The sequence below is a fragment of the Tetrao urogallus genome, assembly GCF_951394365.1.
Source record: "Tetrao urogallus genome assembly, chromosome: 11".
NCBI classification, from domain to species: domain Eukaryota; kingdom Metazoa; phylum Chordata; class Aves; order Galliformes; family Phasianidae; genus Tetrao; species Tetrao urogallus.
This window is the reverse complement of record NC_136824.1, coordinates 164,005-184,131: the sequence shown is the minus strand read 5'-3', so window position 1 is coordinate 184,131 and position 20,127 is coordinate 164,005. Positions and strand designations below refer to the sequence as shown.

General features: G+C 43.8%; 1 protein-coding gene across 1 annotated transcript in view; it reads left to right on the top strand.

Annotated features, from left to right (window-relative positions):
* Window positions 1-3,754: 3,754 nt before the first annotated feature.
* The window catches only part of TP53BP1 (tumor protein p53 binding protein 1), a gene marked incomplete at both ends in the record, with an annotated part of 31,291 nt that continues 14,918 nt past the window's right edge, over window positions 3,755-20,127 (top strand). The window contains 15 exons of the mRNA XM_079540877.1: window positions 3,755-3,922; window positions 3,994-4,127; window positions 4,350-4,420; window positions 5,299-5,457; window positions 5,906-5,987; window positions 6,590-6,735; window positions 7,702-7,822; window positions 9,882-9,973; window positions 11,534-11,760; window positions 12,744-13,980; window positions 15,924-16,043; window positions 16,471-16,707; window positions 17,236-17,281; window positions 18,405-18,497; window positions 19,633-20,125. Coding sequence (XP_079397003.1) covers window positions 3,755-3,922; window positions 3,994-4,127; window positions 4,350-4,420; window positions 5,299-5,457; window positions 5,906-5,987; window positions 6,590-6,735; window positions 7,702-7,822; window positions 9,882-9,973; window positions 11,534-11,760; window positions 12,744-13,980; window positions 15,924-16,043; window positions 16,471-16,707; window positions 17,236-17,281; window positions 18,405-18,497; window positions 19,633-20,125 — 3,426 coding nt within the window. The remainder of the gene's footprint in view (window positions 3,923-3,993; window positions 4,128-4,349; window positions 4,421-5,298; window positions 5,458-5,905; window positions 5,988-6,589; window positions 6,736-7,701; window positions 7,823-9,881; window positions 9,974-11,533; window positions 11,761-12,743; window positions 13,981-15,923; window positions 16,044-16,470; window positions 16,708-17,235; window positions 17,282-18,404; window positions 18,498-19,632; window positions 20,126-20,127) is intronic.

Genomic DNA, 20,127 nt, shown 5'->3' with positions numbered 1-20,127 from the left:
CCGACCGGGCCCCGCCCCTCTCCGCCCGGCAATCCCGGCCTCGAGGAGCGGCGCGGGCGGAGCTCAGCGCGTTGCCGCCCGCTGATGTCAGCGGGGCGGGGATGTGGCTCCGGCGGCCCTGCTTCAGCCCGAAGAGGCGGTTCCGGCTGCAGGCACCCGGCTGCGAGTAGGTAAGGATGGCCGGGGAGGCGCCGCGGCCTTTTCTTTCCGCCGCTCCGCCCGACGGGAGGCGGTTGCGGCAGTTCCGTCTCCCGCCGAACGCGGCCCGACCGCCCCTCGACGGAGCGCGGCGCTGCGCCCGTCCTGCCCATCAGCTCCTCCTGCGGCCCGGCTGCTCTCCTCGGCTCCGCGCACGGTGCGGCTGCCTGAGGCGCGGCTCCTCTGCGGGGAGAGCGAGGAGGGCTCCGTGCGCGCCGGCAGCAGCGCCGCGGGACGTGCCGGGCGATGGCGGTGCCGCTCGGCCCGTGACGTTGCCTGGGCCGGCCGTAGTCAATTCATCGACAGCTGTTTGGGTTGGCTCCGGGCGCTTACCGCTGTGAGAAGCTCGTGTCTGGCTCGGGGTTTGCGGCGTTCGCGTTTGCCGCTGGGCTCGGGCGCTGGGACCGCTGAGCGCTGCGCAGCGTTTGCTCCCAAGGCGCCGGCCGCTGTTTAATTCGCGTGGGAGTAACACCGCAACTGGGAAAATACCGAGCGCTTAACCTAGCTTTTCAAAGGCAGGTGATGCGTTTACTCCTATGCTAAGCTGAGGTATCTCGTTAGGTACCTTATTTTGTATCTAACTCTGACTTGAAGTCAGGATGTAGCGTTTGGTGCTCTGTGTGAATGCTGCGCTCGGGTCAGGTTAGGAGTGGAGGCTGCACTGATGGAGATTCACAGTGAAAGAAAGGAGGGTGAGGACCGAGAGACTTGGATCTCATTTCCCATCCCCATTAGTAGACTACATGGAAAGAAGTTCAGAAAACGAACGAGAGAAGGTAGCTTCCACTTTCTGCTGCAAATTCTTACAGATACACAGAATTCAGAGACAATAACGCAGGTACGAAAAATCAGATAGCCTTCATGAATGAAGTCTCATGTCAGGTGCATTTCATCTGAAGGGAAAAATAAGCTTTTATCCTATTTAGATGAAGGTGGCCACACCCTATTCCTAATTTATGCTAAGGCTCAGGAAAAAAATGCAGGCTGCAAACTGAGGGGGGGGTATTTAGATCAAAGGTGCATATTGTGGAGAAAACAGGTTGCTTTTCTTCACAGCATAAAAAAGATGGGGAAAAAGACAATACAGTTTTAATTCAAAATGGGAAAGCACAGTCAGCTTTCAAACTAGCTCTCACCTTTGGCATTTGCTAATTTGACTACTTGGATCGTGCTCTGAAATGTATCCCACTGATTTATACAGACGTATAGAACTGTAGAAAAAATGAGGCTGGGAGGGAAACCCAGAGATGATCTGGTCTAGCTACCTGCTTCAGACCAAGGACAGCTATGTCTGCTTGTTACTACTTCATAAAATAAAAAAAGCATTATTAAATGTTAGACTGCATGACCTTTGGAGCTTCATTAGCTTTTTAAAACATTTTTATTTTTGTTTGAATCTTCTGTGTTTAATTTCAACCTATTTGCAGTTGTTGTAAACCTGTTTGCAATTCTCCTGTGAATATGAAAAATTATTTGCTATTAATGTTTTTCTATTTGAAGACTGTTACAAAAACTTACTCTTCTGACATCCTGTCAATGGATGTAATGCTCAGCTTCGGGCTCATAGGGGTAGATTAAAAAAGAAATATTTCGCACGTCTAACGTATGCACGCTGTATAGAAGTTTGCATGGTGTCTGCGCCTCTTGGGAGCAGCTTTGCAGTGATACATCACTTTTACAGGAACTGTGACCCACTCTGACAGTTCTTTCCTTTGGACTGCTGTTATCTGTGCTGTACCTTATCCACTTTCAAGACCCTTTTTTTAGTTTTTCTTCCACTGCTTACAGTCCCTCTCAATTTCCTGTTGCTTGTGAATTAGTAAGTGTACTTGCTGTTTTATATCCAAGGTAATAAAAGAAAACAATGAACAGAGTAGGAGGTAGCACAGTTGTTTGGATCCTCATTCTGATGTACTTATGGTGGCACAGAAGTGTTGATGGCTACTTTCTGAAGATGGTTATTCAACCAGTTTTATTCTTGTATTACAGAAATTTCATGCATCAATTTTTGCTTATTAGCACCCCGTATAGATGCAGGCGAGTAACTTTTAGCGGCTTTTGTCTGCAAGGCCCATTGTTCTGATGTGAAAATAAAGTAGGTTTTACATGCCTTTTCTTTATGGAGGTATGTTGGCTGCAATTTGTCTCCTTGTTACCTACTATGTAGAAAACAGTAATTCGTTTGATGGTTTCTTACCAAAATTTTCAGAGATTGGAAAGGAATTTTGAGAGACTGGTGTGTCTGCCTACCCCTAGCCTTCAGTTACTGCATTATCCTCTGAGTTCTGGGAAGTAACTGCCGAGACAACGTAATTCAGGATGAAAACTCAACAGATTTTAAAGTACTTGGCTCATATAAGTACTCTTTAATAAGTTTTAGCCGGGTTTCAAGGGTGAAGTCTTGTCTCTTATTGTTTTTAACTGAGTTGCTTTTGTGCTCTGTTAACCTCAGAGATGAGCAGGAAATGCTTCAGCCTCCTTTGATGTGAACCACCCAGCAGTGTCCATTCAGGAGAGCAGAAAAACAGTTCTTTTGGTTGTTGCTTTCCTGCTGGTGTCTGTAGAACCATTTTCTGGTTGTTTGGTATCTCTGAATGTTTCCATCTTTCCGCCTTAGCTGTTTTTTACCATGTATGCTGCTGCCATTCTTTAATACTGATCCTTTAGAGAATGGAGAAATGATTTTTTTTTTTCCCCCATGTTTTCACATCACACCTGAATTAAATTGTGGTTTCTGATAGCATTTCTATCCTTTCTTTGCATTATCATAGCTTGCACTTGTGCCTTTAATGACACTGCCATTTCCGTGTAAATGCTTCTGTGGCATAAAGTCTTATCCACCAGTTTCATTTTATTGAAGTCTGCTGCTCAAGATCCACTTTTTTCCTTTTTCTTCTTGAAGACAAATCACGCACGGGCAGACGCACGGACCGCTGTTGTGACTTGCGATTGTTCCCTTCCTCCTTTGTTGCTATGAGCTCTGTGTTGAAGAGGCGCTCGAACGAAGGCGCTCCCTGGTGCAGTAATGAAGAGCTGTGCTCTCTAGAAGCAGCTAGTTAGAACATAGCTGCTGGAAGGATAGAAACGCAGAAGATATGCGATGAGATAGTTGTGTAATATATTTATACGGAAATGAGCTTATTTATAACGAACTTAAAGGGAAGACAACGGCAAGCTTGGAAACAACGAGCCCGGCAAAAATCAGTACCGGAGTACCACAGAAGTTTAAAAAAAAAAAAAAAAAGGCAGCAAACCATGAGCGAAATGCTCGTGCGTACAAGGCAGCTGTACTTTGTTTTGCTAAACGTTGTGGGATGTTTACAGTTCTATTTAATTTTGAGAGTAAGCGTAAAGGAAGCCCACGCGCTGAGCCCCGTTCCTCCCGCGGGGCGTTCCTGCGCATGCGCGCTGCCGCCACGCTTTTGAGCGGCGCCCGCATCTCCCCAGTAACCGCGGCTCCAATCCGCGCGCTGCAAGATGGCGGCCGCGGGAAGTGCGGCGCGCGGCGGCGGAGGGCCGTAGGGTAGGGGCGTTCCCGGCCCTCGCGGCGCCGTGCATGGAGCCCGTCGGCAGCCCGCTGGACCCCGGGCTTTCGCAGCAGGGAACGCCGCGTCTGATCGTGGAGGACTCGCAGCCCGAGGGCGCCGGCCCGGAGCGGGACGCAGAGCGGGCCCGCCTTGGCGCGCTGGCTCGCCGGCTGCCGCTGCGGCGGAGCCCCGTGCTGGTGAGCGCCCCGCGCGGGGCGGGGGCCGGGCTCGGGCCCGACCGTCTCTGACGCGCGGCTGTGTGTTACAGGAGATCGTCCGCGGGGCGGCCCGGGAGCGGCCCGCAGCTGAGAGCGGAGCGCGCGGCCGCGCTGACGGCGCGGTGCTCGCGGGGCCGATGGAGAGCGCCGCCGAGGAGACGCCGCCGCCCGGCCCGGACAGCAGGTGAGCGTGGAAATCGGGCCCCGGTCTCCGTCTCCCGGCGCTTTCTCGCCCCTTGAGACTCCTGTCGTGCGCCGCGTATGGTGGCTCCGGGCGGTGCCCCTTGGTGGGCCCGGGGCGGCAGCTCCGGCTGTAGCCGCCAGGCGGCCTCGTGGGACGCGGAGCACCGTCGGAGGGCGGCGTGCGGGGAGACCTGAGCGATGTGAACGGGTGTTTGTGTTGCAGTGCCCGCGGGAAGGCCGCAGGAAGATGCGAAGGGGATGATGAGGACTGTCCTGCCTCGCCGTACGCGGAAGGTAACTTGGCGATGTCAGTTACGCATCTCCGTTGTCCCGTCGGGGATGGCCACTCTGATGGTAGAATGTCAGGAATTAGCTTTCCTTCTTGCTGACGTTGCTCTTTATAATTTGATGCTTGAAAATCTATGACAGTTCCCTAAGGTTGTAATTAGGGACCCTGCAGACAAAAGGTGGTATAGGAGGTGTATGCTGACCACTGGGAGGTCAGTTGTTTTTATGGAGGAGCAAAGAACTAGTATAGTGGCAATGCTAAGTCACAGCTTGAAGCAGTAATGGGGCAGCTGGTGGGAAGGCAGGGCCACCCCAGCGGAGCTCAGGTGCATGTAATGCATTGCACTGAGTGACAGGAAGGGCTGGAGCAGGATCCACCCCTTCCCAGCTCTCATTTAAGGGTTGGCAATGGAGGTGAGGGCATCTTGTTCAAGATCCCTGCCTACCAGAGGCCTTCTGAAGGTAAGCAGCTTCTTTCCTTCATTTCTGTGCCCGTGGCTGTTGTATTTGAGTGAATTCTCTCTCATTGCAGCCTGGGTTCTTGTCATTGTTGTGTTTTCTTTTGTATTACAACTGGCATCGTGATTGTCCTCAAAAGTGCAGGATTGTTTTCAGTTTGTGATCATCAAATGTATAGTAGTATTTAATGGTATCATGCAATGCCTTACTGCTTAGCACTGGCTTTGGGTGTAATGGACATGGTCACTGTGCTATTTGGTCACTGTGCTGTTCCATATTGCTTTAATTAGTACAGCTGAGATGAGAATATCTTAATTTATTCAGGGTTTTTGCAGTCTCCTCAATTTGTCTTTTCCCTCAGTGTGTCCCTTGCTCTTGCGATTATTTCGTTTATGTGTATACTAGTAATGGGTGTTTTGTATTAGATACAGGAACATCGCAGCTGCAGTTTGGAGTTCTGGAGCTCTCGCAGAGCCAGGACCTGGAGAGTGATGTCACATCTGATGAAGGTGTTAGGAATCAGCTTCACTCTGGAGCTGCTGTCTTTTCTTCTGCCAGAACTGTGAAGAATGATATTAAGGATGGTATGTGAAAATTTTTTGTCTCTTTGTTGCTCTGTCATTTTTTTTCTCCTCAATTTAGACTATTATGTGTCTGTGACAGGAAATATGGTATTAGTAGTGTGCAACAGTGAGTTTGCAGTTCAGAGCTGAATAGTATTTTGCCTTGTCTTTACTTTGGGCTAGTTTCATGTTTCCTTATTGCTATCCAAGTGTCATCATTGGTTCTTGAACCTCTCTTTCCCGGTTTATTTTCAGAACTTTCAGATACTGAATTGTGTCCCTGGTAAAAACCTAATTTCATCGTATAAAAAAAATATAATCTGTTATCCTTAATAGATCAGTATTAATGCTTTTTATGTAAAGCTTATCTTGATATATATGTAACTTACAGAGCTATCTGTGCTTGTCTTTGTATGTTAATCTAGATGACCTGAGTGACAAGTGTTGTTGTTTTTCTCCACCTTTCTAGAACTGAATGTGAAAAGCAGGGAAACTGTCACCAGCATAGAAACACATTCTGCTTTGGAGGGCCATCTGAAGGCATTTAAAGGGTAAAATAGTCAAAAAGTTTATTTTTGAAGGCAGTGTGCATGGGCTTAATTTAAATAATATACTGAAATCTTTCTTGTGAACAACTGAAATATGTCTTAAAAAGAAGTTTCAGTCATAAAAATTCAAAACCTTAATTATTACCATATGGACATTAGACTCAGGAGAAATCTAGAGGCTAAGTGGTGGTTTCCAGGATACTGTTGAGTATTTACTACGATAAACTTCATATTTTCAATTATTTTTAAATGTAAATGTTCATTTTGCTGGAAGCTATTTATATTCTGTGCCAGATACAAGGTGAACAAGGTGTTATTCTATTGTTGCATTCTGCCACAAAATAGTAAGAAAGAAGTTGAAACTCAATTCATAGAATTAAAGTCAGTAGAACAATCTGCACTGTGTTCAAGCAGCACTTACAGTGGTAGGAAATTAGAAAACGTTTCTGGAAATTTGATTTGTGAAGGATGAAGATGGTTTTTGTCAAGTGAGAGAGCTGCCTGCTTATTCATTTTCTTGCTGTGCACTGTTGAATAGCTTTCACCTATGCCAATTGCAGTTGATGCATTGAGTTTCTTGGGTCAGGGACTGTGTTGTTTTCCAGAACACCGCTGGATGCAGAAGAACACTCCAGGAAAGCGATGCCTGTCTCTGATTCGCCTAAAACTGAGAAATGCGCTGACCCAGGTCACGAGGAGTCGGATATCTTGTCGACTCAGGAAGAGATGTTTCCTGAAAATAATGTGACAGGTAACAACAGACAGTCAAAGCAAGAATGACCATCCCAGAGATAATCATAATTATTCTTGCTAGGTCTTTTCAGACATGTAATGCTTTAGAGTGTGAATACTGTGACTATTTTTCAGTTAACTTTTCTTAAAATGTCTCACACGGAGTAACCTGGGTAAAGCATTGACTAAACCATGTCCCCTGTTACCATATCTGCATGTTTTTTAAATACGTCCAGAAATGGGGTCTCCCCCACTTCCCTGGGCATCTTATTCCAGTGCTTGACCACCCTCTCCAAAATACCTCATCTAACTCTCCTCAGTGCAACTTAAGGCTGTTTCCTTGTGTCTGATCACTTGTCACCTAGCAAAGAGGCCAGCACACTCCTTGCTATAACCTCCTTTCAGTTGCACAGAGCAATGAGGTCTCCCCTCAGCCTGCTTTTCTCCAGACCAAACCTCCATTCCTTCCATTATTCCTCAAAGCCTCTTTTTTTCCAGTTCCTTCACCCTGTGTTTTTGCTTTTCCCTTCATGTGCTCTGGCACCTAAGTGCAGTCTCAGTTTATGCTCTAGTTTTAGTTTGTGAACAACTGTGTTGGTACTGGTATAATCCTGTATAAATCCTCTGTGCCTGGGAGGTTCAATAATAGCTTAAGCAAACTGAGTCTGTGCTGTCTTTGAATCTATGGAGGTAATGTTGGAGCCACTGTGGATCTTTCTTCTAAAATTCTCAGGTATGAAGATGTGTGTAGTCTGATCTGATTAAAAAAAAAAAAATCTATTCTCTAGTTAGAAGCTGCCTTTATCATCTGACATATATCTTGCTCACATTTCACATGCTGAACTTTCACATGCTGTCCTTCATCCAGTTCAGTGTGAATTCAACCTCAGGTAGACAAGGACGAGCTGTAGCTTTCTGATAAGCAATAATTAACATTGCTGGACAAATTTCTAATCTTATTTCCTTTTCTTTGAAGTTGCTGCAGGGAGTGACTGTCTTGTAACCAGAGTGGAAGAGGGAAGTTCTCTGGCATGTACCCCTGCCCGCAGTCTGCACCTCCTGCAGCTCTCTGGACAGGGATCCCTTGCGCAGGAGAGCTGTTCCACGTAAGCAGAAACAAAAACAAAACAAAAACAAACAAAACAGCAAAAGCAAACAAAGAAAACAAGAACAAAGCTACAAAATGATAACCATGCTGTATTACAGTAGTTTCTGTACCTTTCCCATCACTTCATTTACCTTAATTTGTACAACCATGGCCCTTAGTTTGGGCACCATGTCACCTGTTTGTGTTTGTAGCTCCCGATTTGGAACATCCACACAGTTAAATAGGAATTCTAAAATGTTTTGTTTCAATCTCTAAAGGAGAGGATGTTTGCATGTGCTTTATTAGTCTCCTAGCATCCTTCTGTCAGAAAGTGTCCATATGTGCATGAGGCAGGCTTTCCTTCTGCTAGGTAAGGGATGCTTCAAATAGGAAGCCTTATGGAGAGTACTGATTTGTTTGTATTTTCATGTAGTGTTATTTAAAGGCTCCACTTCTTCTATAAAGAATGATAATGTAATTCTGTTGTTATGACTCAGATATTTTCCTTTGATCGTGTGTGTGATATATGGGACTTCTGTGTAGAACTGCATATGTAATTCGGGGTGAGAGTTCACATGTTGCTTCTAGAGTGTCCCTGGTTATGTTTGATGTTGAAAGGCTATATACAGCTGAATAGGGAATGAAGTTGCAGTTTCTAGCTTGTAACCCTGGGCTAATTTTTGAAAAGAGCTCTTCACTTAACTGGCTTTTGCCTGAGAGACTCCTGCTGGGCATGTCAGCTCCATTCCAGCACCAGCTGTCTGCTGAGAGTTCTTTCTTTGACTTGCCCTATTGTGATGACTTTTTTTTTTTTTTTTTTGTATATAAGGATACTGGATATGATGTTCTAACAGTTCCTGCTAGCTCTGTTGTCTGTTTCCTTTCCAAGTATGTGTATTTTCTTAGGTGAAAGTAGTCAAAACAGACAGCAGTTCAGATTGTGTTCTGGCAAGGTTTCTTTGACCTTTGAACCTGAATTGCTGACTTATTTTTATTTTTATTTTATTTTGAGAAGACTGGCCAGAACTTTCTGCTTCATGTTTAGAGTGTTCACATCTCCTCTGCCTACCCACTAACAATAAAGCATGAATAATTTCCCTTTCTCTCTACTCCCCTGCCACATGCGGGTGCTCATTTTGCAGTTTCCCTGTCAACCACGTTATTATCAATGTATGCTTTTGTTTTTCATATCTTAAAACTGTGTCCTTGACACTTTTGCTTTCTCAGTTACTGCATTGTTTATTTCTAAGTGGACTATATATACTGTAGCAATTATCTGCAAATGTTTCCTACTGCACAATGTGAAGAGCAAAAAACATGCTTTCAGAACAGATGGGTTAGATGACCAGGTTGTGGTCTGTTTGATAACCAGTGCTGTTGCAGGCAGTGAGGAGGAGACTACAGTCTCCCTAATTTTCCATTAAGTATGCATTGTCAGGTGACTTTCTAATCATATTTTTTGTGGTCAGAGTTTGAACCAAGTGCAGTTTAAGTGTAAAATTTCTTCTACAAAGGGGGAGTGTGGCTTTATTTTCCAGTAAAATGAAATCATTGTGCCTGTGTAGCCAATGATTGTTTCTCAGGTCTGTTGCTAGTAAACCCCTGTGTATGGGAACTGCTGAGTCACAGCTGACCCACTGATTGAGCACCTGGGGAAAGGACCGGTCAGCCCTGGGAGCACAGGTGAAGGCAGTTCAGCTGTGGGACAGGAAGGGGTGCAGCCTGGCTGCACCTCCCTTAGAGCTCATTTAAGGGCTGGCTGCCGCTGTGGAAGGATCTCTTTCTGGAGATCCCTCCTTGGTGAAGCTTTTCCCTGTGAACCTGGAATCTTCTGATGCAGGTGAGCAATCTTCTTCCCTTCCTTTATGGCACCATAGAATTGTGCCAGTCCTTCCATCATAACATCTGTGTTGTAACGCCTTTCCCATTGTATTGATCTGTCCAATTGCTATACCCCTGGTACTTTTCTCTTGTGATAGGACTTGTATTGTGGCAAGGTAGAGTTGTATTTGGGGAGAAGTTAATACATTTTCTAGTGATGTATTTCCTTGTCCTTGTTGCCTTTTCTTGGTCTGCAGTGGCTCTCCAGGTGTAGTTGTTCCTTCTCCTGTTGGCCTAGCATCCAATGCTCTCATCCCTGGCAGTCCTACTGAACAGGACCAATCAGAAGGTAATTTTTCCTGTATGCTCACCTGCTGTTGTTTCTTTGCTCTGTAGTTTAGTTTGGGCATGCGGCCTTTTCAGGACTTGTTCAGATTGCTCTTAAAGTATAAAGCAGGATTGAGGATGCTTGAAGGACTAGATTTGGGGAGACCTGTAATTGTGACTCCTGATAACCTGTCTATTTGTTGCATAGCTATCACAATAAAATTAATTTTGCTGGCTAATTCTCTTTCATTATGAAGGATGAGGAATGCTTCATATGGAATACAGATTGCTGCTTGCCATTGGCCTCCTTTCTTGGGGCAAGCCATTCTTTGCGTATAGATAGGTAGGTGTCAGTCTTAAACACACGCTGTTAGAGCAGTAAGAAAGATGGAAGAGAGCCTCTTGCCTGAAATGACCTTTTCAGTACTTGAGAGTTTTTTGTATGTTTTGTATGCATGTATTCTAGAAGGTTTTGCCAAGACAGCTTGTTCTCTGTAATATCTTGGCTCTTACATGTTACCTGTTCGCTATCAGGGTTAACATATCCCCACAGACTTTCAGTATTATGGAAAATTAGAATCATAGAATCACCAAGGTTGGAAAAGACCTAAGAGATCATCCAGTCCAACCGTTCACCTATTCCCAATAGCTCCCACTAAACCATGTCCCTCAACACAACATCCAGTCTTTCCTTGAACACCCCCAGGCTCGGTGACTCCACCACCTCCCTTGGCAGTCCATTCCAGTGCCTGACCACCCTTTCTGAAAAGTAATACTTCCTAATGTCCAGATAATTCCTATTCGTTTCTGTGAGAGTTCCATCTCATTTGCTGCACAGAATCTGAAGTACCTTTAGAATATATGTTTAGTTAGTGGGATTTGAGTATGGTTGCATTTTAATAGAAGTTCCAAAAAGAAAAAAGTCCTCAGAAAAACGCTTTACATAAACCTCAGATGCTTGTTTCTAATTGTAGAAGTTTTGGACCTTAGGTAGCAAGATAGTTAGTTGAACTCTTAACAAAACACTTTCTTCTCCCTCCTCTCCCTTGCAATTAAGGATAGTGTAGCAGAAATGCTAAGTCGCAGCCTGAAGCAGTGATGGAGCAACTGGTGGGAAGGCAGGGCCACCTCAGGGGAGCTCAGGTGTGTGTAATGCATTGCACTGAGTGACAGGAAGGGCTGGAGCCAGGACCCATCCCTTCCCAGAAATCGTTTAAGGGTTGGCAATGGAGGTGAGGGCATCTCTCTGGAGATCCCTGCCTACCAGAGGCCTTCTGAAGGTAAGCAGCTTCTTTCCTACATTTGTGTCCGTGGCTGCTACATTTGGGCTTGTCCTTATTTGCTGCGGCCAAAGACTTTGCCATCGTGGTATTGTTGCTGTACTTTCCATACGCTATAGTGCTACAGATAGTTTTGTTGATTTCCCCATCTTTGCAAATTATTTATGTTGAGATGAATAAAGTTCACCCATTGAAGTGTGAGAATGTTGCATAGGCTGCTAAAATAAGTCTTTTAACAGTAATGTTGGAAACTGGGTAGAACACAGGCATCTGCTAGTAATTTTTCTGTTCTTTAAAACTAGATGAACATGTGGATGTCTCTACCGCTGCTGAAGGAAGAGAGCTGGTGCAGAAGGGACAGAAGGAAAAGAGACTGATGCAGGAGGAGCAGAAGAGAGATGAGCTAGTGGAGATGGTTATTCCACCAGGGCCTCCTGTTTTGCCACAGGCTTCAACTCCGGTGTCCCAGACTGCCCCAGCCTTCTTTCCTGAATCTTTACCTATACCATCACAACCAGTGTTCTCTCATGTGAGTGTTCATGTAAATATCTTTTTGGTCATAATTTTTTGTGGTTGTTGCAAAAATGTAATTGAGTCGACCTCTGTGCTTCTGTATTGGGCTTCCCTACTGAGATGACTTACAGGAGCTTCCCTTTTCCCGGAAGTCATGTTTGTACATTAATGATGCTCTTCTGTTTGTGTAATTATGTGTAGCAGTTTAGCTTGCAGAGAGAATGTGTAACACCTTAAGATGGCGTAGTTACTGAATGTAGGATTAGTTATCTTTCCATATGTATTAGAAACTTCTCCTGTGCTTTTGTGTTATTTCTTTAAAAGGCTGCTGATTTTAATACCCAACTGGATGTTCTGCTTCTCAAACTATGTCAGAAGTTGAACTTTATCAGGACTTCCACTTTGATCGTTACTCGTCATGGATAAGCTGAGACTGTTTTGCCTTTGTATTCTACTATGGAATGCTAGAATTCACTTACTGCAAATATATTTTGAGTGGCTTATTCTTACTGTCTGTTGTTTTTGTCAGGATTGCGAAGGGTTTTAGCAGCTACTTGGTGGCATTGTAGCTCAATGTAACAAATTTAATCAATTTAAGGCAATAAGTAGAAGTTGTGCTAGAGATTTTGGTAGTTGAGGCAGGGTTTTCTCCTTAGCTGAAAGCGGCTTTCATACTAAAATAATAGATTATTACAAAGACTCTTTCCAGAACTCGTAGTTGTTTGACTGAAAACAGCTACTGATTTACCATAGTTGCCTGTGCTTCATAGTTTGGTAATAGGAGGGGTGAATTAAAGACCTTGTGTGACTGCCACAGAGGTACTGAAAAGTAACGGATTATAATTTTTGTCAGTGAGGTTGTTGCAGTTGGCACTTGTGTGTATGGATTAAAAATCTGTTTCGTATCATTCGTCATCTAGAAATAATAAATGGCTCTATTTGGGGTACCCCAAATAGAATGTTCAGTGTCCCACTTAATTTTTTTCTTTTTAATTTTAGGATATTTTTGTTCCAACTCAGAGTCCAGAGAAGAATGAGGGAGAAGAAAAAGCTGCTGTTTCAACCTATTCATGTATACCAGGAGACCTTTCTGGACCCGCAGATCCTTTGTCAAAGATGCCTGTGGAAGACTCTGTATCACAGCCTTCTGAGTCCTGCAATCTGATGCTTTCTGCAAGTGAATGCAGCCAGCCCACAAACACACAAATCAGTTCAGACTCTCTGAAAATTGGCCATGATAATGAAGCTACACAGATCCAGGTAACTTCTGAATGTAGCATTTCAGACTTGAGACTCTCTTCTGTGGCGAATGACAACGGAAAAATGAGGCTGGATGCCGGGCATCAGGCCCTCTCTGAGAACTGTGAAAAACCAAAACAGGAGGATATACGTACTGCAGGAAAGCCTGTAATGCAGTTAGGTAGTACAGAAATAGCAGGAGATGAGACATTAGACCCTACAGCCCATCAGGCTCATGGGTGTATTTCTGGAAGTCAGGCTGCTGCAGATCAGTCTTGCCCTGAGATTTCATCCTGTTGTGACAGAAGAGAAGCTCAGTTAAAGGATTATTCACTGAGAGACAGTTCTCAATATGAGGCAGTTCCTGAGACTCAGCCTGAAGAACAGGAAGAGAGGATGCATATAGCAGAGAAGCAGATGAATGAAGACGACTCTCTTGTTAACACGATTGTCTCTCAGAGGTTCCTTCTTGAAGGGAAGGCAGAGCACCACGAAGAGATGGAAGTAGAATTTGCTGGTGGTTCTTGTGAAAATAGCAAAAAACTGTCTGTTGAGACTCAAGGACTTGGAAAGATTAGACTAGAATGCTGCCGAAAAGAAACTTTAAAAGATGGTACTTTTGGCACTGGAGAAGCAAAGAATGTGGATAAACTGTCCTCTAAAGCTGCTTCAGAAAGCGTGCCAAAGCTGAATGAAGTTTTATCTAAGCCTTCTGTAGGGGAGTTATTAGAACAGCACAATTTGTTTCCTAAATTGAAGATTGACATTCCATCTGAGATGGCATTGTGTGCCAAAAGCCATGCACAAAGTTCAGAATTACATCAGATAATGGAGACTCAACCACAGCAGCAAGAGAGGGAAGCTGACATGCTGATGACTCAGCAGGAGAATCAGGTGCCAAAGAATACAGTGGTTACTGCTATGACAGTGAATCTGGAGCAAGAAGAGCAGATGCAGCCAGAGGAGCAGACAGCTAAGTCCCCCAGTCCTTCCAATGGTAAGTGAATTTTGGCAGTAATTCGTGGGTGTAGGCTTTGAATAACGTCAGTGTGTACAATCCTCACCACTGGTCCTCAGTTCACATTAGACAATGAACCTTCAGAGCAGCACTGCAGATTACTCTTACATGCGTAACATGCCTGTACTTTTCTCCCCTTTGTAGCAGTATTGCAGGCAAGAGTGATGAAGTAATTAATGTTCCTAATAGCTACTCACTGCTTTATGGTAGAAGCTTTCAGCAATTTTGAAAATTCTGACCTTGGCAATGCTGATGAATTTTTGTAACTACTTTTTTTTTTTTTTTTTTTCTTGAAGCAACAAAACTGGTGTTCTTGAAAGGAAGAGTGTGTGGTAGTCTGATTCTTCTTTTTGCCTCCTTGGTTAGTTGGTTCATTTAGTTCTTTGTTTTTCTATTTCTTTTTCATTCTGAGAGGAGGATTTTCTTTGTGGAGTTGCATATAGCATCAAAAACAACAAATCTATCTTGAGAGAATTTAAGTTGAATGGCTTTTCACAGTCAACCTGTTGATCAGTGTTCCTTCATGTATCTCTTTTTTTTTTTTTTATTATTATTTTTTGAACTGGAATGAGATCTTTTGCAGTAAGCTAAAACAAGGGATGGTTCTGGCTGAAACTTAATCTACAACAGATTTTAAAGAAATAAAGGAATCTTTTCACTGTTTTGCTGTGCAGCTATGCACAGGGAGGAAGGAGGACCCAGGCAACTACAGGCCAGTGAGCCTCACCTCTGTACCTGGGAAGATCATGGAACAGATCCTCCTGGAAGCCACATTAAGGCGCATGAGGGACAAGCAGGTGATTAGACAGCCAGCATGGTTTCACTAAGGGAAGACAGTGCCTGGTAAATCTGGTCGCCTTCTATGATGAAGTGGTGGTATTAGTGGACAAAGGGAAGGCAACTGGTAACATTTACGTGGACTTATGTAAGGCCTTTGGCATAGTCCCTGGCACATTCTTATATTTGTGTTGGAGACAGATGGATTTGAAGGGTGGACTATTTGTAGACAAGGAGTTAGTGGGAAGGTTGCAGTGAGAGTGGTGTGGCTTAGTGTCCTGGTGGAGGCCAGTGCTGAGTGGTGTCCCCCAGGGATCCATCATGGGACCCTTCCCTAATCCTAGTGGGACCGTGATCAGGGCCCTTCCAACCCAATTGTTACGTGATTGTTTAATATGGAGGTGAATTTGAATGTTTTTGATGCTGTATTTGTTGTTTTCTGTAACGAAAAGAAGGAAAAACAGCTTTATTGTGTAGAAATAATACTCTGGGGGAATCTGGTCCTATGAGGGACAGAAAAGTACACGAAAACATAGCGTGACTAAAAGGATCTCAAAGTGTGACTCTTTGAAGGCAGTCGCTTACGTGGTTCCTTCTTCTGAGTGGTCCATCTCTGAAGTCTGCCTCTGATTTTGGACACAGGAGGTGTTGTGTGAGACAGAATAAAGCTTCTTGGATGAGTCCAGCTAGGTGATGTAAATTGCTTTTCCATTATTCATGATGGTAATGCATCATTTGCGTGAGGTCAGATTATTAATTCAGGCAATGTGTAGCTTTAACAATTTATTCATTCCGTAAGCTTAACTTCTTTTTCTGGTCTTCTGTGCAAAATTCTCAAGCAAACCTACATTCTGTGGAAGTTCAATTTGTGTCTCTGTATTTAGTCTCATCACTCTGAGGACGATTCCATCAAGACCACGGCAGTCCAGTCTTCAACCAAGAGAGAATTTCCACACAAAGTGTGAGGAAGATCAGTTAGAACAGCAGTCCTGAGACAATAACTAATTGCTCAGGATGATTTTGTACAGTATAGCACCAGAGTTACGCTTTTTTCCTCATTTCTACACCACAGTGAGTTATGCTTTTGGTACTTGAACTGGAACATCCTCCTGAAATTATTAATGCTGGCTCTCCCTGGCTTTTAGGAACACCATTTCATTTCACTTTGCCAAAGGAGGGTGATACCATTCAACCACTGACCAGCATAACACCACCTCTCACTGGCCAACTTAAAATGGGACCTAGAAGACACAGCACACCAATTGGTAAGTTTAATCTGAACAGTTCTTCAGTAAAAACCTGTTCAGAAGCTTTTATTTCTAGATGCAGAATGATTGGGTAACTCGGATGTATCATAGCAAAAAAGACACTAGTACTCTATGAGGAGGGCTCAGGTGCTGCTTAAGTATTGGGTTGTATGAAGCACGTTCTCCTTATATTCGTTACATTTATGTATGCACATCATTAAAGGATACAGGAGACCCCTCTGACTAGAGAGTGGAAAAAATTAAGAAAGATTATTATTATTTTTTTTTTTTTTGCAAGACTTTCTCTGCCAAGGTCACATGAAACAACAGCCTGTAGTTGCTGAATGAAGGGTTGCTTTGGTAATGCAATTGTTCTCATCATAAGCTGAGTGGAAACCATGGTGACTACTTGCATAAGTACTTTTTGTTATTTTCCTGTTTCCAGTGGATGATAATTGTCCAGACAGCACGATAGCAACTAGTGACGTTACAGCAGAGGGCACAATGGGGACCAACAGTGTCACTGTGGAAAGTGCAGTGGTGTCAGCAGACGTGTCAGAAGTGTGTGAAAAAGGAGATTCTTGTGCAGTTCCTGAGGCTGATGTAAAACTCTCTCTACGAATGAACCTTGTTACCCCCATGAATGATGGGAGCGACGAGTCCCTACCATTCAGCTTGGAAAGTAAGAGCATGAAGCATCAAAATGCACAAGTTATACTAGATCTTAGCCTTAACTCAGAATCTCTCTGTGGTGTTCCCCGATACAGTCTCTGTAATCCTGTTTTTCTTTTGGGACAGCGTCACTGAAATTTGCTTCTGTTTGTACAGTGCTTTAAGAAAGGTTAGAGTGAGAAGAGAGGGCTTTGTTATGAGGAAAGGTATTTCAAGCAGACTGAAAATTGTGATGTATAGTGGCAATGTCCCTGGACACGAAATAGATTGCACTGAAGGAAAGAAAAAATAGTGGAAGTGTAATTTGAATACACAAGTTTGACACCTTTTTAATCAGAACAGCAACACAGTCTGTTAGTCTAGAACTTGTTATATTTATACAAAATACACACAAGCTCAAGCCTACAATGGTGAGTTGGATGAGGAGATCTGGAGTCACTTGGTCTGACCTTGTGTGACCCCTCAGCTGAGTATGGGGTGCTTGGAAAGGCAGAGGAGGCTGGCACTGAAATTCTCTCTCGCTTCCCTCTTGTTTCAGAGCCCGCAGCCAGTGATAGGAAAACTGGATCCTCTGCTGCTGCCAGGTAACCAGGCTTGTTTATGTGCAGAGTTAATTCAGAAATCTGGTTAGATCCCTTTCCTACTCGTTACTAGAGACGGGTTAAAAAAATTAAAGTGAGACACAGGAGCTCTTTTAGAGGCAGCCACGTCATTAACTCTTTAGTTCTCCAATCAAGTTTAAATATGTAGGCATGGATACAGGGTGGGTGCCCCACCTGCTGTGTTTCACTGCAGGTGTTGTGCTTCCTGATAGCATCAGCATTTTGCCTCATTTTGATTATAGTCAGAACAGAAATTGATGTCTTGTGCAGTCCAGAATGCAAGTCTGCACTATCCAGCTCTTATACTTAAACACATGGTTTCCTCTTTTCTTACTGTCAATTTTCTACAAAGAATCTCAGCTCTGAGGAGTTCTGAAAGAAAATTCTTTTTGGTGTGAGGCTGATAGAAGAAACATAACAAAGTCACTGATGTACTGAGATCACAGTTTAATTTGTTGGCCAAAATGTAAGTTACTCCCTTGATCTTTTCCTCTGTATGTATCTATTTTATCTCTTATGTAAGAAATACAGTTTCAGAGGCTGGTTGCTGTGTACTGTATTTCCACAGTGCCTAGCACTGCTTGAGTGTAACTTTTGGACTGTATGTTTTGTAAGTACTGATAATAATGAGTTGGAGGATCCTGTCTCTAGTTGTTGAAGTGAATGTAATGGTTTGAAGCAGAGAAACTTTTTGAAGTAAACTCTTTTTGAGGATAAGTTGCCTTTCTAGGTGTAGATTGAACTCTCAGGGTCTGCGTTATGACTCTTACTCCTCATATTTTTGCTGTGTTGTGAAGATTGAGTTAAGCCATAAATGATCTACAGGTGTTCCCCAACGGCTACTGGAGGTAGTGGTTGGTGAAACTCCTGGTAACGCTGCAGTTTTTGGCCCTCCATTTTCTGCAGTCACTAGATTGCTCTTGGCTGTGAGGTTGTTGGCAGGAACGCTTATGCAAGATGATTCTTGATCTTTGAGTCTGACCATCTCATTTGTTCTGTGACTGTATAAGTCAACAAAGTCAGTGCCAGTTGTTGTCTTGAGGAGCTGTAGTTTCAATGTATTTTCACACTCTCCAATGTGCTTTTTTTAAATATGCATTGCCAGCTCCCAGAAAGCATCATCTGTATTTAGTCGTGTCTGTGAAGTTCGGCGAGAGGAGGAGGCTAGAGACCACAGCCTTTCAGCTTCTCCACTTAGGTAACTATTTGCAGTCTTTGCCTGCCAGTCATATTTGGTTTAACTGCACTTGTGGGTTTTTTTCCTGCATCAACAAAACTATGTTCAAAGTCATTGTCTTAAGTCTGGGTAACTTAAAATGTTGGGCACAGTGGGCTGAGTACAGTAAGTGCTGTATGTCTGTATGTCACTTGATAATCAGACTTTTTGACTGAGTGGTGATGTGATTCCAGCTGGCTGATAAACTTTGGTAAATCTGAAGCTTGGGAGGGATGAGAATACTGTTTCCATACCTTTTCTTTCTCCCTTCTCCAGGTCTTGTGACCTATTATTGTCTTTGTTAGTGCCTGTCTTCTAAGTCCATATATTTTTGCTGTCTGCAGTCCCTTTTAAAAGGGCTGTACTCCTGCACTGCTGGTAAGGATAAGGCTGCCTGATCTAGTATAGAAGTGACCTAGTATAGAAATCTGCTGCTTCACTGTTTTGCATTTCTGTCTTATGAAGGCAATGAGGTTTTGACCTATGGAGAAAGAGTAACCCATATTGCAAGAGTACTGAATGATTACTCTAAATAGTGTAATGACTAGGGTATTCCAGTGCTGGACAGTTTACAGACAATGTGAGACAGTCACTCCTTAAAGCTTGTTAATATGAAGAAGGCCAGGTGTGCACTTCTAGTAAAACTCAGTGTAGAAGTGAGATATAATGACCAATAGCACCATTGACAGGGCAGAGGAATTCTAGTGGAAATACTGGAGTTTGTGTGGATGCCCCTGCCTCTTCTTGGTGGATGTGATTACCAATTTCAAACTAACGGAGTGCCGGAGCAAACTGTAGCAACAACATTTGTATGGCTTGACTTCCAGAAGCACTTTGCACAGATGATGCCCGTTACATGAGGTGTATGTCTTATCAGTGTTTGTAGAAACTCCTGATTTCTTGTAGTGTCAGCTGTTCTTCCAGCAGCCGTGTGGGTCAACTGAGAGATGTTGAGGTTATTTGATAATTTGAAAACTCACTGAGTACCATGCAATCTTTAGAAGCAATTGGATGATTGCACTGCTGTTTTTTCAGTAGTGTTTTCACCTGAGTGACAGTATTGGGCTTCTTGCTTTTTTTCATCAGTAATTTTGATCTGCATATAACTGGTTTGCAGGGGAAATCCACTCGGCTTTCCTGGCATGGAAAAGAATGCTGAAATACATGAAAATCCTAGTGATCAGCAACACAGAGCAGATGACAGTGGTGAACAGCCCCTAATACTTCAGAGGCTGCAGCAGGGCTGCCATCAACAACCTGCTTGTACAGAGCAGAAAGAGTCGGAGGCTGGTATTGTAATAATTCAGATAGAAGAAGGGGCAAGAGTGCAGCAGAAACCAAGTAAGGTGGTTGCAGTTGATGAAAGCCAAGGGATGCAGCCAAGGGATACCAATAATAAAGGAATTCAAACTACAGCAGACTGTCTTTTTACCCCCGCAACTGTTACAACAGCAACGCAAACAGCAGAAGAAACTTATAGGCGAGTGGATGTGGGAACCAGTATGTGTGGGCAAAGACCTGGGCGACAAGATGTAAACATCCAAACTGAGGAGGGTGGACAAAAGCTTGTGAATACCCCTGCAGAGGACACAGACTCTCTACACAGTCAGGT